The sequence below is a fragment of the Vicugna pacos genome, chromosome 25, assembly GCF_048564905.1.
Source record: "Vicugna pacos chromosome 25, VicPac4, whole genome shotgun sequence".
In the NCBI taxonomy this organism is placed as follows: domain Eukaryota; kingdom Metazoa; phylum Chordata; class Mammalia; order Artiodactyla; family Camelidae; genus Vicugna; species Vicugna pacos.
The window spans coordinates 14,560,525-14,574,813 of NC_133011.1; the positions used below are offsets into that span (position 1 = coordinate 14,560,525).

The following is a 14,289-nucleotide window of genomic DNA, read 5'->3' on the forward strand; positions in this document are numbered from 1 at the left end:
TCAACATCTTATTTGAAGACAACTTTTAACTTATGTGCTTATTTTGTAAGTGATGCTATGATAAAAATAACAGGACAAAGTCAAACTTCTCAGAAAATTTTAAGTTTAGTTTTGCCAAACTTAATGGAATTCTTTTTTTCCTGAAAAATAACACATCGTAATACATTTTGCTGATATTTACCTAAAGCCAGCATTCTTAAATATGATAATTACTTAAACATCGGTAATAATTTTTGGAAAGAATAGCCAAATATTTTTGCCTAAAAGGGTAAGTGAAATTTCAAATAGTTACACTATTGTATATGGATAACCCTTGATGCGTTTTCTGAAATGCTTTGTGTGTGCCTTCTCAACATGTTGCTCAGAAATAGAGTGCCAAAAGTCATTTATGTGAAAATTGTTTAATGTTTAATAATTTATACCAGAGCCGTTTGCCTTTTAATTTTCCCTACATTAGCATTTAGCATTAAGACAAGAGTGGGTCAAGTTTGGCATGTGTCCCCGAAGGTTCACACTAGCAGAGTAATCACAACATGGTCATCTCGGCCTTGCCATAACATCTCCCCTTCGAAGTCAACCAGTCCGTGCTTCCTGGCACGCATGAGAATGCCCACTACTTTATCTGAAATATGAACGTATCTGTCAAAGAGATCTCCAAAAGTAACCTGGATCTTGCCGTCCCGCCGGGGGAGAGCCATCGTGCGGATGATGAAGCACATGTCCATGATCTCTCTGTAGATATGCTCCTCTGCCCGCTTAGCCCTCTCCGCAGTCTTGGTTCCTTCCTTAGGGCGGCCGTAGCCTTCATCTCCTTTGTGCAGGCGGGTGGACATGGCCAACTCGTAATCAAACTCCTCACTGAAAGGATTGAGCTTCTGCGATTGGATGTGTTCATCAGCCCACTGTTGCCACCTCCCTTTCAGGTTGTCCACTTGCCTGTATTTCCGCTGGGCCTTGCAGTTGAGTTTCTCCGTAAATCTATTTACCCTAAGAGAGAGGGTGAAGAATCAAGACTTGATGTTTTAACACCCACGCGTTGCTTTCTACTTGTGTCTCTTGTGCACATGCATCGTTTAACGTAAGTCTGTCATTTTTTTTCATTGTAAAAGAAATGTAAACACAATTCACAAAAATAAGAAATGAAAGAAGAAAAATCATACACAATGGGACCATTGCTCTTAGTTTGGCGTTATGTCCTTCTAAATTATTTTCTCCATGAATAACAGTAATGTTTTAAGCTCCATGAAATAATAATACTAAACTGTATTTCAGGAAAAAGGCTTTCTTTCACAAATATAATGCAGTACGTGTATCTCAAGGTTGCACGTTTGCATTTCAGAGCTGGCGTCGTAAGTGTATTAAAGGAATCCATGCTACATAGGACTTCAGAAACCAGTTATTTATCTAAAATAAGGCTTGTACCAGCACAATACATTGTCATCTTCACTCATGTATAGATTTTTATATATCAATTTTTAATAAAGCATATCTACTAGTATCAGTGATGCACCACGAGTTTTGAAATAGAGGACCCTGGCAACAATACCATCTGTCAGACGCCACGTGCTGGCATTCTTCTCAACACTCTTATTAATACTTACACGACCATTTTATGAGGTGAGCGCTGCTAATCTCACCTCACGGATGAGGAAACTGAGGCCAGAGGAGTTCCTTAACTTGCTTAAAGTCAAAACTATCAAGTGATGGAGCTGGGATTTGAACCACAGTTAAGCCAGCTCCACAGTCTGTGTAGAACTGCTGTGAGCTATGTCCCTAAGCCAGTGGAAGAGGCGGGACTCAGACTGTGAAGCTCGGTCCAGTGCTGTGCCCGCTGTGCGAGGGCGCTGCTCAGCCTGCCGACATGATGTCTGATCAACTGGTGCATGTGTTTCACGTGTGTGTGTCGACCTTTTTTTCTCTAGGTCTCTTTGCCTTCGTGAGTAAAGCATGAACTCTTGGACTATCTACAAGTCATAAATTTTGTATCCCTCATCCTCACAAGCGACTCACCCATCCCAACACCTAGTGGCGTCATGTCAGGGTGCATTGGACCTGGAGATGCAGGCCAGTGTGGAAATTGCTTTTGTGAATGGTGTGCCCGAATGCAGTAGCCCCTCCTATCTGAACTCTTGCATCTTGCAGTTCAAAACCCAGGAAGAGGTCAGACGTGGGTATTCCTCGCTGTCCATACTCCCTTCCTGAAATCTTGTTATCCAGATGAAGGAAACTAACAGATGTGGATAGGGAGGCACACGTACATGCTTTGCTAGAGGAATGACATCCACTAGGTGGCGAGCTTTCATTAATTTCCACGCTTTGTGTTTCCTAAAGCCCTACCCTTGCTGCATTCAGTTTCACTATTATAAGAGAATGCAAACTAGGAATACACTGCTGCGTAGAACTCAAATACTCTTTGCAGCCACATGGAGAAAAGTGTATGACAAAGTTAAGAGGGAAAAAGCAGCATACAAAACCTGTATATGCAATTATTACAATGTTAAAAAATCTTATGTATGGAAAAGTGCTAGGAACTACACTGCCCAGAAGTGGAATGGATTTCCCTGAGCCCTGCTGGTCCTCACCATCACCTGCCTCTCCAAAGACTGTCCCTGTTGAGCTGCCCAGAGCAGGGGCTGCTCAGTCTCATGATCAAAGCAGAGTAAACACTTTTTCCCCTTGGAACGATGGCAGTCCATGTCAGGCTTAGTCTTCAATAACAAGCCCAAAGGCCATCCCAGCAGAACCCAAAGCTCATGCCAGATTTGAGTCTGGGACATCCTGCTGGAGAAGAGACGTGAAATACATTCTCCCCCTAAGGAGTGTCTGGGCACTTTGAAGTGTTCAGATTATCATCCAGAGGTAATTTGTTTAAGCTGTATATTACATGTGTCTGATTCTTTTATGTAGTAATTTGTTTTCTTCCAATTTTAATTAGGAACTTAAATTCCCTGAATTCCCATTGAAACTGTGTCATTTGGGATAAGGGTTGGAGTTGGTGAGGTAATAACTTGATGAAGAAGAGAAACATCTAAAAACGCACCTTCTAAATCTTAATGTCCATTTGTTATTTTGTCAAATTGCAATTCTCAGTAATAAGAGAGAAGGAAAGAAAAGAATTGGTCCTATAAGCAAGAATTAGAAAATAGAGTTGTTTAAAAAAAAGTACTAGGAGGTAATATACCTTAATAAGTATTTAACTTTATCTGTTTTAATTTAACTTTATCTTTAATAATGATCTGTATTATTTTTGTATTTTAAGAAGTCTGAAAGTATTGGGTTTAAATGAGGATTAAAAAGTCTTACACCCTGAGTATCTTTTTGATCAATGAATACAAGAATCAAAAACTAACCTATTCTGTTTGTTTTTAAATTTTCAAGCAAAAATGTGAATAATGGTTTAGATTGAGCTTTATTCATTTTTTATTAATTTTGGGGGGGCAGGTAATAGGTTTATTTATTAATTTTTTAATGGAGGTACTGGGGATTGAACCCAGGGCCTTATGCTTGCTAAACATGCTGATCTATAGCCTCCCCCGCTAGATTGAGCTTTAGAAAGACAATCTAGTATAAATTTATAGAAAGCAAAGCAGTGTTCAAAGACTGGCATCACACCCGTATCTTAGGAGAGAATATTTGTCCGTCATTGAAGCAAAGAACTTCCCCACCCTTTCCAGCTTTTCAGGGAAGTTCTGGGGAGAGTCTGCTCCTTTGTGCAGTGGTTTGCTTGCTCTTCTCCACAGGAAGAGCAGTGGGAGCGTGACATCCAGGGGGTCACATTTATCAGAAGCAGGGCAACTGCATTCAGAACTGTGCTCTCTGCTCTGTTATCAGCCAGGTTTGGGAGCCAGGCCCCTGCTTCTCCTTGCAGGTTGGTACCCGTCCTTGGAGTCCATGGAAAGAGTTCCGAGCTCCAGAATTGTAGGCAAATATTAGAAAGCTGTACTTTTCCCTTCATTTCTAGCAAAGTTCTTCAGTACAGTTACACCAAAACACTGCACCTTGGGAGCTATTGGGATTCTATTCATTAAGCTGATACTTTGAGCTCCATTTGATTCCTTAAGTCTGTTCTCTCTTGAGAGTCCGTTGAGAATAGTGGTTAAGAACACAAGGTGGCATCAGCCTTCCCAGCATCGTCACTTACTAGCTCTACGACTTGGACACGTCTCCACGTTCAGTTCCCTTTTCTATAAAATGCATCCCTATGCTCAACCACTATCGTTTTTGCTGAACAGGACTTGGAGGAGAGAATGGATGTGATTGTCATTTTAATACTGCACCATTACTGTATGGGAAAGGGATAAAATTCCCTTTGTCTGAAGGAGCTGAACCAAACAAGTCACACAGCTATACAATCAAAAGACCAAATATATAAAAAAGCATAGAATAGAAAGCCCCAATTAGCAAAACATTATTGGTAAAGAATATCTCCATTTTACCAAACCTGGCTTGTTTGTTCCTGTTATCCATAAAGCATCTTACCCACCAAGAAAACTTTCTTTCTACTTAAACACCCGTGGTACATAATTTTCTCCATATTAATGGATATGGGGAAAGAATGGTGCTTAGAACTAAAAATAAGGGAACAAAACCCCCTTTCACATAGGTTTACTCAGTAATGCCACATTCATTTCTCAAGCAGCATTTGGGAGTCCAATCGGGCAAGAAGTCCCATTAGACTTCTGCTGAAGCTTCCTGAGCACAGCTAGGATTACTGCTGACATTAAGTGCTGTTGCTACATGCAACATTCTGGTACCCTGTGTACTCTAGGACTGAGCGAAAGGAACCAAAGAAGGAAAGAAGATATTTACTTCCCATTCCAACTGCTTCCAACCCCGAGAGCCAGTTGCCTAGCATCTTAAAGTGTTAGGATCACCAGGGCTGGCGCCCTGCATTACAATGAGTACAACTTATTAGGTAGCTTCTCTGGGTCCCTTGCTTTACATGATTAATACCAGAGTAAGTCCATGGATTATATCTTATTTTCAGATGAAAACAAAGAGACTTCGGCTTTGCCAGAGTAACCACAATTCAAACCTAATTGTCTCTCAATCAAGCTTACGAACCTCTCTGTGATACTAAGGTGTCCATGTACGTGTCTGATTGCAGGAACCATGAGATGGGTCTAGGATACAAATCCCCACTTCCAGATGGGACAGCCTAGAGTGGTGGTCATGGGCTGCACAACCTTATACAAACCCCTAATATTTCTCTGTCTCATGTTCCCATCTGTTGAATGAAGATAAATGATTATGCTCACCCCGTGAGAATGTTGTGAGGATTAAATGAATAAACATATGAATAACCCTTAGACAAGTGCCAAAGAGTACATGCTTTAGAGATTGGTGTCAGCTGTCATCTCTCTACCACTGGCCAATTCAAAATGTGCTGCCAGGAATCTCTTCTTTGTGTCATCCTCAGTCTTTATTCTGTTGGAGTCTATTACTCCATTTTCTAGCACACACACCCATCCCCACCCCCACAACTCCAATCTACAAGGCCAGACTTTAGACCATGGTTCCACGTGTTCAGGTAGAATAGTGATTTCTGGTTTTGAATTCCTGTGTTAGTGTAAGCAGAGCACAATCCCAGATCTCTGAACCCAGCCTCAAGGTACCACATGAGAAGTAGCACAGTGTCTGGTTTCAAAACTTCCATGTGGAGACAAGCACACATGTCTTAGCTTCATCACTAACTTGCTGGGTGAACTTCCCCTCCGAGCTTCAGTTCTCCCATCCCTGAAATGGGGTATATTACCTACACCATGGGATTGTGAGGGTTTAAAGGACAAATCACATAAAATACCCATAGCACACATTAAATGCACAAGGGTACCTAAGTTTACCGTTTCATTTTTTCTTGAAAGCTTTCAATATAGTAGTTCTAATTCCTTCAAAACACCTTTAAAGTCACAAACTAGGACAGCTTTTTGTCAAATTTGGCAACCAATTTCGTTCTTTACTTTCTGATTATTTCATAAAACTTGAAAAGCACACCTACACATCTAACTGTTCCCAGAGGGAGTCAGTTTATAAGCGTTCATCACACCAAAGACTTTTCCCCTATTTTGATATCCTGTGATTGGGAGTGAGAAATACTGACTTTATGTTACATGAGATAGAGTTCCTGTCTTGAAATAAAGCATGTATTTCTTGTCAGAATAAATGTATCAGGTTGAGCTAGTCGTGTGTGTGTGTGTAGAACATTTAAGACCTATTTCAAGCATGTAATACAGGAATTTGTGTGTGTGTGTGTGTTTGTAGAACATGTGAGACCTATTTCAAGCATGTAATACAGGAATTTGAACTTGGGTCTGTCTGACCTCAGAGGCTGCTCTTATGTTAGTCAGTTGCCTCTCAGTCTACAGAGTCCTAGAGATCCGTGCGCTACGGGCACCATTTGGGTAGATGTGTCTCCCGATAATATTATAGATTGACTTGGGACAAGGGACAGGTTTCTCCAATCAGTCTACCAGCAAATACTTTTCTCTGCAGAGAAGCAAACCATGTGTTACTCATTATAGAAATGATTTAACAATTTTCCCCCAATCGGATACCCCTCTGGTGGCTTCATCTTTGTTGAGGCTGAAACTTCAGTGTTCAGTTGAAAACAGAAAGCAAAACCCAGCGGTGCAGGCCCTTGGCCCAGAGGTCCGTGACCGAGCTCAGCACCGCCCTCTTGGCCAAGGGGCGAGCCTTCCCCCGGCCCTGGCGGCCTGCGCCACCTTTCAGATTCTCACTCTGACTTTGGTAAGTACTTCCCTGCGCTCCGGGTTCCCAGAGCCGCTGAGGGCTCAGAGGAGCCGAAAGACGCGTTCACTTACTGGGAGGGCAAGGGGCGTTTGATTCTGACAAAGGCCAACTGCTCTCCGTCCTGCTCCGGCCTCTCCTCCGTCTCCCCTCCGTAGCCGCTGTCCTCTGTGTCTACGCTGTCGCTCCTGCACTGGGGCTGCTCCTGCTCCACCTCCTTCCAGCCTCTGGTCAGCTCGGATACCAGGTGGGCACACTTCCTCCTCCGCGTTGGGGAGCCGTGGCTGCGGAGGATTCGGTCAATGTCGTCCTCTGGCTGCCCAGGTTCAAGCATGTCCCCTTCCTCGTATCTGTGGCTCAGGTGGCTCACATCCCCTCCTCTCTCATAAGCCTTGCTGACAACCGTTTTGGTCACCTCTTTCCTTTTGATATGAGAGGCCTCAGTGTTTGCCTCTGAGCTTTGTCCGTCGCCATGTACCTCTGGCTTTGGGGAGGGAGGCTTCTGGGCCCTCCGAGCTTTCCAGGGGGTTGCGGGGTGTATCACTGGACTGGAAGCTTGGGGTGGGTCCTGGGTCCCTCCAGGCATCCAGCCCGCGGGCTCCTGGGCCTGCCTGGTGCTGTTCTCATTTGCCCACTGCTGCCAGCCTCGGGCCAAGGTGATAACCAGGGTGGCGGTGCGGACCTTCCGGAGGGCAGTCTTGGCCGGCCCCTCTCCGCTTTCCTTTTCTCCCGGAGCCATGCTACCCTTCCCCTCTCTGCCGACAGCCTGGGCACCGGCTGAAAGGAGTGTGGACCAGCGGAGGGCCCGGGATTTAAATAGAAGCAGGGTGTGGGGTGAGAAGAGAGTTTGGTGACGGTGGAAAGTATGTGAAGCATTTCTTGCCAAGACGTGGTGCCTTCGCTCTGACGGTGTTCTTTTTTTAAACCGGACGGTTCCAGTTTCATCACAGCAGAGGGACATCTCTGCTGGTGAAGGACAGTGACCCCTGCACTCCCTTTCTTCTCCAAGTGCCAGAGTGGAAATTACTAGATCTGATCATGTGCTCAGCCTTAGGTTTTTTCCTGACCTTAAAATATGGTCCTGCCATTTATAGGAGCATAAAATAATGCGCAAGTTGTGCTGGGAACATTATAGGTTTGTTAGTTTCCATTAAAACCTCAGTAGCCCTCAACATAGCTCTTAACTCGTCCCATTTCTTAGCTGAATACAATGACATAACTTCCTAGAGCTAATATATCCGGGACTGCACACCCAGATCTCTGATTCAAAGCACGTGCCGCCTCTTTTCATTCTACTTATCGAAGGGCCTAAGTTGCCTTTTGCTTTTGTCTTCAACTCTACTTGATACAGACTTTAGAAGTCACCTCATCCAACCTCCATTTTCCAGATGAGAAAACTAAAGCCCAGATTAGGGGGTAGGGGGGCAGGTGGCCAGGTGTTCTAGTCCCAAATTTGAATTATTGTATAGACAGGTCATATTAATATACAGGACAATGGTCCAAATTGTTGTCCAGTTTTTTTAAGTCTAAATTGAGACCTACACATGCATAGAATTTCATAGATTATTACAACAAATTTTTCAAATTTTTTGTTAAATAAGGCTATTTAAAGACAAAATAAGTGAATGCTATCAGAGGCAACCCCCACCTGACTTTTTGTTTTTAATAACACAACCTTTCTTAGCAGAACTTTAAGTTCATGCAAAAAAAAAGCCATTTTTTCAATTCTCAGAACAAAGAGTAAAATATATATATATTTTTAAAGGTCATTTGGACCAAAAAACAAGACCATCTATGAGGTGATTTAAACTAGATAAAAATGCTCAGGGCTCAGCAATGAGTAATGTCTTAAAGTAAGACAAAGTTTTTTTCATATGCCAGTTCTATAGACTTTAAAACTACTCTTTCCTCCAATCGGGACATGCAGTTAACTGTACTGATTGAAAACTGCTGTGTAAGAGCATAAAAAAAGGTATGGACTTTAATTACTTCTGATGGTGAGAGATTTATTTTTTAAAAATGTTGATGTCAGTTTTTCATCATGTAGGTCATTGACCTCCTAGGATTAAGACAGTTGGGGAGAGGATTTAATACTCTATCCAGAAATCTATCAGATGTATTTCAGAGTTCCACAGCATATGATAATGTTAACTGTAATCCAGCAATGCAGAGACAGAATCCCTTTTGATTAAGAGAAAATTGGATCACAAGAGAAGAACACCATTATAGAGATCTCAATCTGCATCCGGAATTTCTGGCATTCTTTCTTGGAATGTAGGTACCCTGAAGACTGCTTGGTTCCTGTTAGATCCCCTTCACCCACTTGGAATGCCTTGGGAAGAAATGGGTTCCTCAGAAACATCCATGAACTCAACCCAGGAGCAGGCTAATTTGTAACTCAAAGGGACTTTCCTTCTTCCCTGCCCGCACCTGCTCTGCATTCAGTTCTTACAAGGGGAGGAGAAATGGAAACAGTGGAGTGTTATTAGCGTTTCACATATTAACAGGCATTGCAGTGAGCTGCCTGGGGTTTAAGGCTGTCGGCAGACAGTCATGGCAAAAAAAACAGAGGCAGCCCCTAAAAGAATCTGGTCATTCCTCCTGAGATTTCGCTTCCATGGCAACTGTGGTCCTTCACTCGTACTTCTTCAGAAAAGAATGTAAAATCCTTTTCTTCCTCGTGTCTGCTTTGGGCACCCCCTTCCTGAAGAAAGGTCTGTATGCTACCTATTCTGCATCTTAGAAGAAATGTTATATCTTCCTTCTCAGTCTAGATCTAGGTTCTTATGAGTAAAGCATTCTTCTACTTCAATAGAAGGTGTAAAAGGTATAAAAGAAATGAAAATAAAGTCTCAAAAACAAAGATATGTTGAAATAAGTAGTTTACAATATGAATTTCCTTTGAGACTGTGAGATTAGAAACTGTAGGTGAAGATGTGAATCTAATGAACTAACTACCACCTAAGAAGCTTGTCATAAGTGTGAAAGTGTTTTAAAAAAAATACTAGTTATTATTTGATCATATGGGTAATACTGAGGAAAGAAATACATTTCTACACGTCTCTGTGTGATACACTTAGAAGCCAGGAGAGCCAACCCTTACCACCAGCTGTATAATCTTACTAAAGAGACTTTAGAAACCTACGTTTGCTCCAAGCTCATACGAAATAATTATTTCATTGATCCTTTCTGCATAAACATGTTAAGTCCTTTACTTGTTTAGTTACAGAAAATTGGGAATGAAAAGACTTCAATGGAAAGCAAAAAAAAAAAAAACTTTTGATTTCAATTGAATTTCCTTAACTCAGTGCTCGCAGAATGCATACGGTGGGTGATGCCTGATGGTAAACAATATGGGAGAGAGTATAAAGCTGAATAAAACAGAACCTACTCTTAAGGTCTTCCCAGTCCAGCCAGGAGAAGAAAGGCATACAACTGCCTTTGATAGTTTGGGGGAGAGTTACATGAGAAATAGAAATAAAGCTTTATGGGCTCACTGAGCACAAGGTGACTGACTGTTGGAAGTACTTTTGGTCCTTTATCTGATCCTTAAAAGATAAGGAAAACTTGACTAGGTGGAGAAAGGGTGCTCTGATCTGAAGAAACACCATGAACAAAGTTACGAAGGCGTTAAGACACATGGTACACTTAGAGGCCTTCTAATGGTCCAGCACAGGGACCACAGACTCAAATACCCGCAGGTCACTTATATGCCTGCCGTTGAGTTGGGCTGGGGACACGACATCGGGAGGTGAGAACTGAGGGCAAACACTGCTGGTGAAGTAATGTTTCAGGAGAAGAGGATTCTTACATGAACTCTCCCACTTCTATTTAAAGACGTTTTTAAGATGACAGTTCACACACACACACACACACACACTCTCTCACACACAGTACTGGGGGAACCTGCACAGTGTAGCATGTTTTTGGACCAGATTCTGTGGGCCCCCAGTTTATGACCTTTAGAGAAGCGCGTTCAGCATTTGTAGGGTAAGGACGAGGAGCCAGGGAGCAGTAAGACAGGCCTTTGAAGAAGTAGGGTGGAGCTGTATTGTGACAAACACCTTGCTAAGGAATCAGTATTTTATCAAATGGGACTCACTGCATCACTGAAAAATGTTAACCTTCAATGTGGTCGAATCTAAAACCAGTAAAGAGGGGTTTGGATCTGTAAAAAGGTAAGACTAGAACAGGGAGACTGTTTATAGGGGTTACTAAAATAATCTTGCAAAGAATGAGGATCTGAAAGAAGAAAGATTTGAGAGCCAACGGGGTAACATCAAAAGGACACAGGGACCCTGTAGTTGTCATGGGTGATGGGTGTCAGGGAGGTTTCACTTTAAGTGATGGTATGAGGTGACATTGGCTGGGAAGGGACAGAAGGAAAGGATCTGTGACGAGAAGGAAGAGTTCCCATCTCGAGTTGAGGAAGCTCTGGGACGAGCATGTGGAGATGCGGAGTGGTGAGAGTAACTAAGAACGTGACCCTGTGGATGGGCAGAACCAGGGGAAAGTCTAGGCTCTGCTGGTTAGCAGGGTGCCCTTGGGCATGTTACCTAATTTCTCTAAGATTCAGTTTCTTCATCTGTAAGATGCGTATTATCAGAGCATCTACCTCAGGATGAGCGTGAGGATTAAATGTATAAACACGTGTAAAGCACTTAAGACCATGCCTGGCACATGTAAGCTCTTGGTAAGTGGTTATTTGTTACTAATATCTTGATGTTGAGTCATGGACTTGGAGAATTAAAGCTCCTGTGATAATTCTGTCTGACCAAGGACAGGACTGTTACCAAACTTGTGGCAGGGATGAGTCTTCAGGTGGGAGGGTCACGTGGGGTCACTAGTAGGGACTGGAGGCTGCAAGGGAACTTTTATTTATAGTGTTTTATTTTAAGATAATTTATAGTGAGACATTTAAGGCAGTGTCTAAAAGGTTTCCCTCAGCCTGGTGAGGGTCAGATGAGGTCTCAGTTACTTGGTAGTGATAACCAAAGAGTTGAGCACAGGCGCTTTCCTGGAACCTCCTGGAATACAGAGCTTAGTGGTTGACAATCACTGAGGATCATATCAGGATCTTAAATCACATCAGGATCACCTGTGGAGCTTTAACACCATAGCTGATGCAGAGCGGTCTCTGGAGACGACACTTGGGTAGGGTCCTGATGCTGTCTTAATCCAATATTCCATCAGGGCTGGTAACCATGGTCCCAGCTTCTAGACAGTTGTGGGTCCAGGAGAAGCTCAACATGCAGGTCTTAAGAGTGGAGTGACCAGTTGCCCAGCTGTGTGTTCAGGCAGATTGGTTGCATTTTGGATCTCCTTTCAGAATCTGTGTACCAGAAGACTGGGTCACCTCCTCTGAGACACAACTGCCTTGTCTGAAAATGGCAATAGCATTACTTTCCCCAGTGTTTTCGTGTTTCTACGAGAGCATGTTAGTCAGGCAGTTAGCATAAAGCTCAGCACGCTGTGTAAGAGCTCCACGTGGAAGCTATTCATATTGTAATTTATTGAGGATAATCATGCCGCCCTCTAAATAAATGACCGAGATTCATAGACAACATACCAAGCCTCAGTATGTGTAAGACAATATAAACTTTTACATTATAAACAATAACAGTTAATGTACATTGCCAGTGATTAAAGAAAGTTTCAGAGAACAAATGTCAGAAAAAAACCATTATCAAACTATAGTCCCATTAACTTCATTTAGGAAACAATTACATAAATGCTTATTATATTTAATTAAATCTAAACAGTGGTGTTTCAGAAACTGGCCTTATAATTAGGACTATAACTCATTTTTCTTCGAATGATAGTTATTCAGTCTTCACTTTGTTATTAACACTAACTTGGTTCAATTCATGCTTAACCAATTAACTCCAAACTGTACAATTTAGAAGTGTATCTCGTTAAACTGAGTAGTACAGTGAACTGACAATATCCATTAAGTTATCATGTTCCTAAATCCTCTGATCATTGAATTGTATAGCAAGACACCCCTAGTATGGAGTCAACCTATAGTTCAATGAAAGTAAAGTATTCTCAACAGCTGGTTAGGTTTCATCATGCTCCGCTGAATTAGTGTGATAGCTCCTCAGTACATCTCCCTGCTTCCATTTCTGCTCCATGGAAATTTATCAGGGCACATCCTCCACGTTTACCGTTAAACTCAAGATCCACATACTCGCTCAGCTGATCGAAACCCTGTAACAGCTTCCCAGTATCATCCAGATAAAATTCAAAGTGCTTAGTCTTAGTCTCATAGTCCAAGCTCGCTATCATTTGCTTTCACTCTTCACTCCTTACCTTTATAGTTTTGTTACTCTATGGAATTTCACCTAAAAAAAGCCCTTTTCTTACTATTCTAGAGGATATGTGGTTGAAACAAGGGTGGACAAAGAGTTGAAGCCTTGTATTGAAGTCTTATTTCTTACACTCACTGTCAGTGTGTGGGGAGGGGACGGTTCATTTAATTTTTCCTCCTGTTTCCTCCTGCATACGTCTCTGTCTTGGACGTGGTGTGAGAGGTGGTGATACAGAATTGTTTAATACAAACTGTAAAGAGTGACAGCAGCAGAGTCACCGTGCTGATTTCTCTGTTTTCTTCACCGCTGGGTCTATTGTGAGACACTCATCTCCAGGTCCCACTGGTGCCATCTGTCTCTGTCTTAGTGTGTGATGTCTTGTACACCCATGTAGTCACTAAGCACCCTCTACATGCTATGAAGGGGGTCGGTATCAGAAGAGAGATCTGTCTGACTGGTGTCTGCCCTAAGGAAGCTCTCAGTAGAACAAGGAGAGAAAACAAGCAATCAGGTGTTACTGGGTTTTGATACACCAGTTACAACAGGAGCGTATCTGAGGTCATGATCAGTTGTATCTTTGGGGTCAGGGGAGACTTCAGAATGAAGGTGCTGGTTGAGCTGAGAATTGTGGGTAGCTGTCAGATGGAAGGAACTCTGGGACAGTGAGCCCCAGAGAGAAGCTTAACAATTCAAATTACGGAGGAGGAAACCCCATGTCTTACTGGAGCATAACCTGAGTTTCCCTACGTACTACACAGCCTTCTAGAGTCACCTTGCTGTTAATAACCAAATAAAATGACTTACATCGCCCTCCACTCAGTATAAACAGAAAGAGTCTAGTGGCCTATGTTAGAAGTCTTTTCAGTATGAGTGTGCATGGAAGTATCCAGAATTTGACCATTTCTCACCATCTTTACTGACGTTCACCTCCCCACCCCCACCCACCTGGACCCTCGGCAGCTCAAGCCACCATCAGCTCTTCCGCAGATTCTTGCATAGTCTCCTTAACTGGTCTCCCTGCTCCCCCTCTTGTTCAGTCTAGTCTCAACATTAGTCAGATCCTTAAAAACCATGCATCAGATTATATCACTTTGCTCAAATTTGTTTTCTCCATTTTTTGCCTCAGAGTAAAAGCCAAAATCCCCACAACAGGCAGCCGTCTTACAATGCTCTCCCCGTGTTAGACCCCTGACTGCTTCTCCTGGGACTCTCCTCCACCCGCTGCTCACCC

General features: G+C 42.7%; 1 protein-coding gene across 6 annotated transcripts in view; it reads right to left on the reverse strand.

Annotated features, from left to right (window-relative positions):
• Positions 1 to 385: 385 nt before the first annotated feature.
• ABRA (actin binding Rho activating protein) overlaps positions 386 to 14,289 on the reverse strand; it is a 31,221-nt gene continuing 17,317 nt past the window's right edge. For 2 of the 6 annotated variants that reach the window (XR_012064147.1, XR_012064145.1), the window contains one exon: positions 11,622 to 12,128. Coding sequence is in view for 1 of the 6 variants with exons in the window: in XM_006211564.4 (XP_006211626.2) it covers positions 510 to 987; positions 6,822 to 7,486 (1,143 nt within the window). In the remaining 5 variants the exon portion in view is untranslated. Of the gene's footprint in view, positions 988 to 6,821; positions 7,541 to 11,621; positions 12,173 to 14,289 lie in introns of those variants that run through there. The other 4 variants (XM_006211564.4, XR_012064149.1, XR_012064146.1 and 1 more) reach the window with 4 other exon arrangements.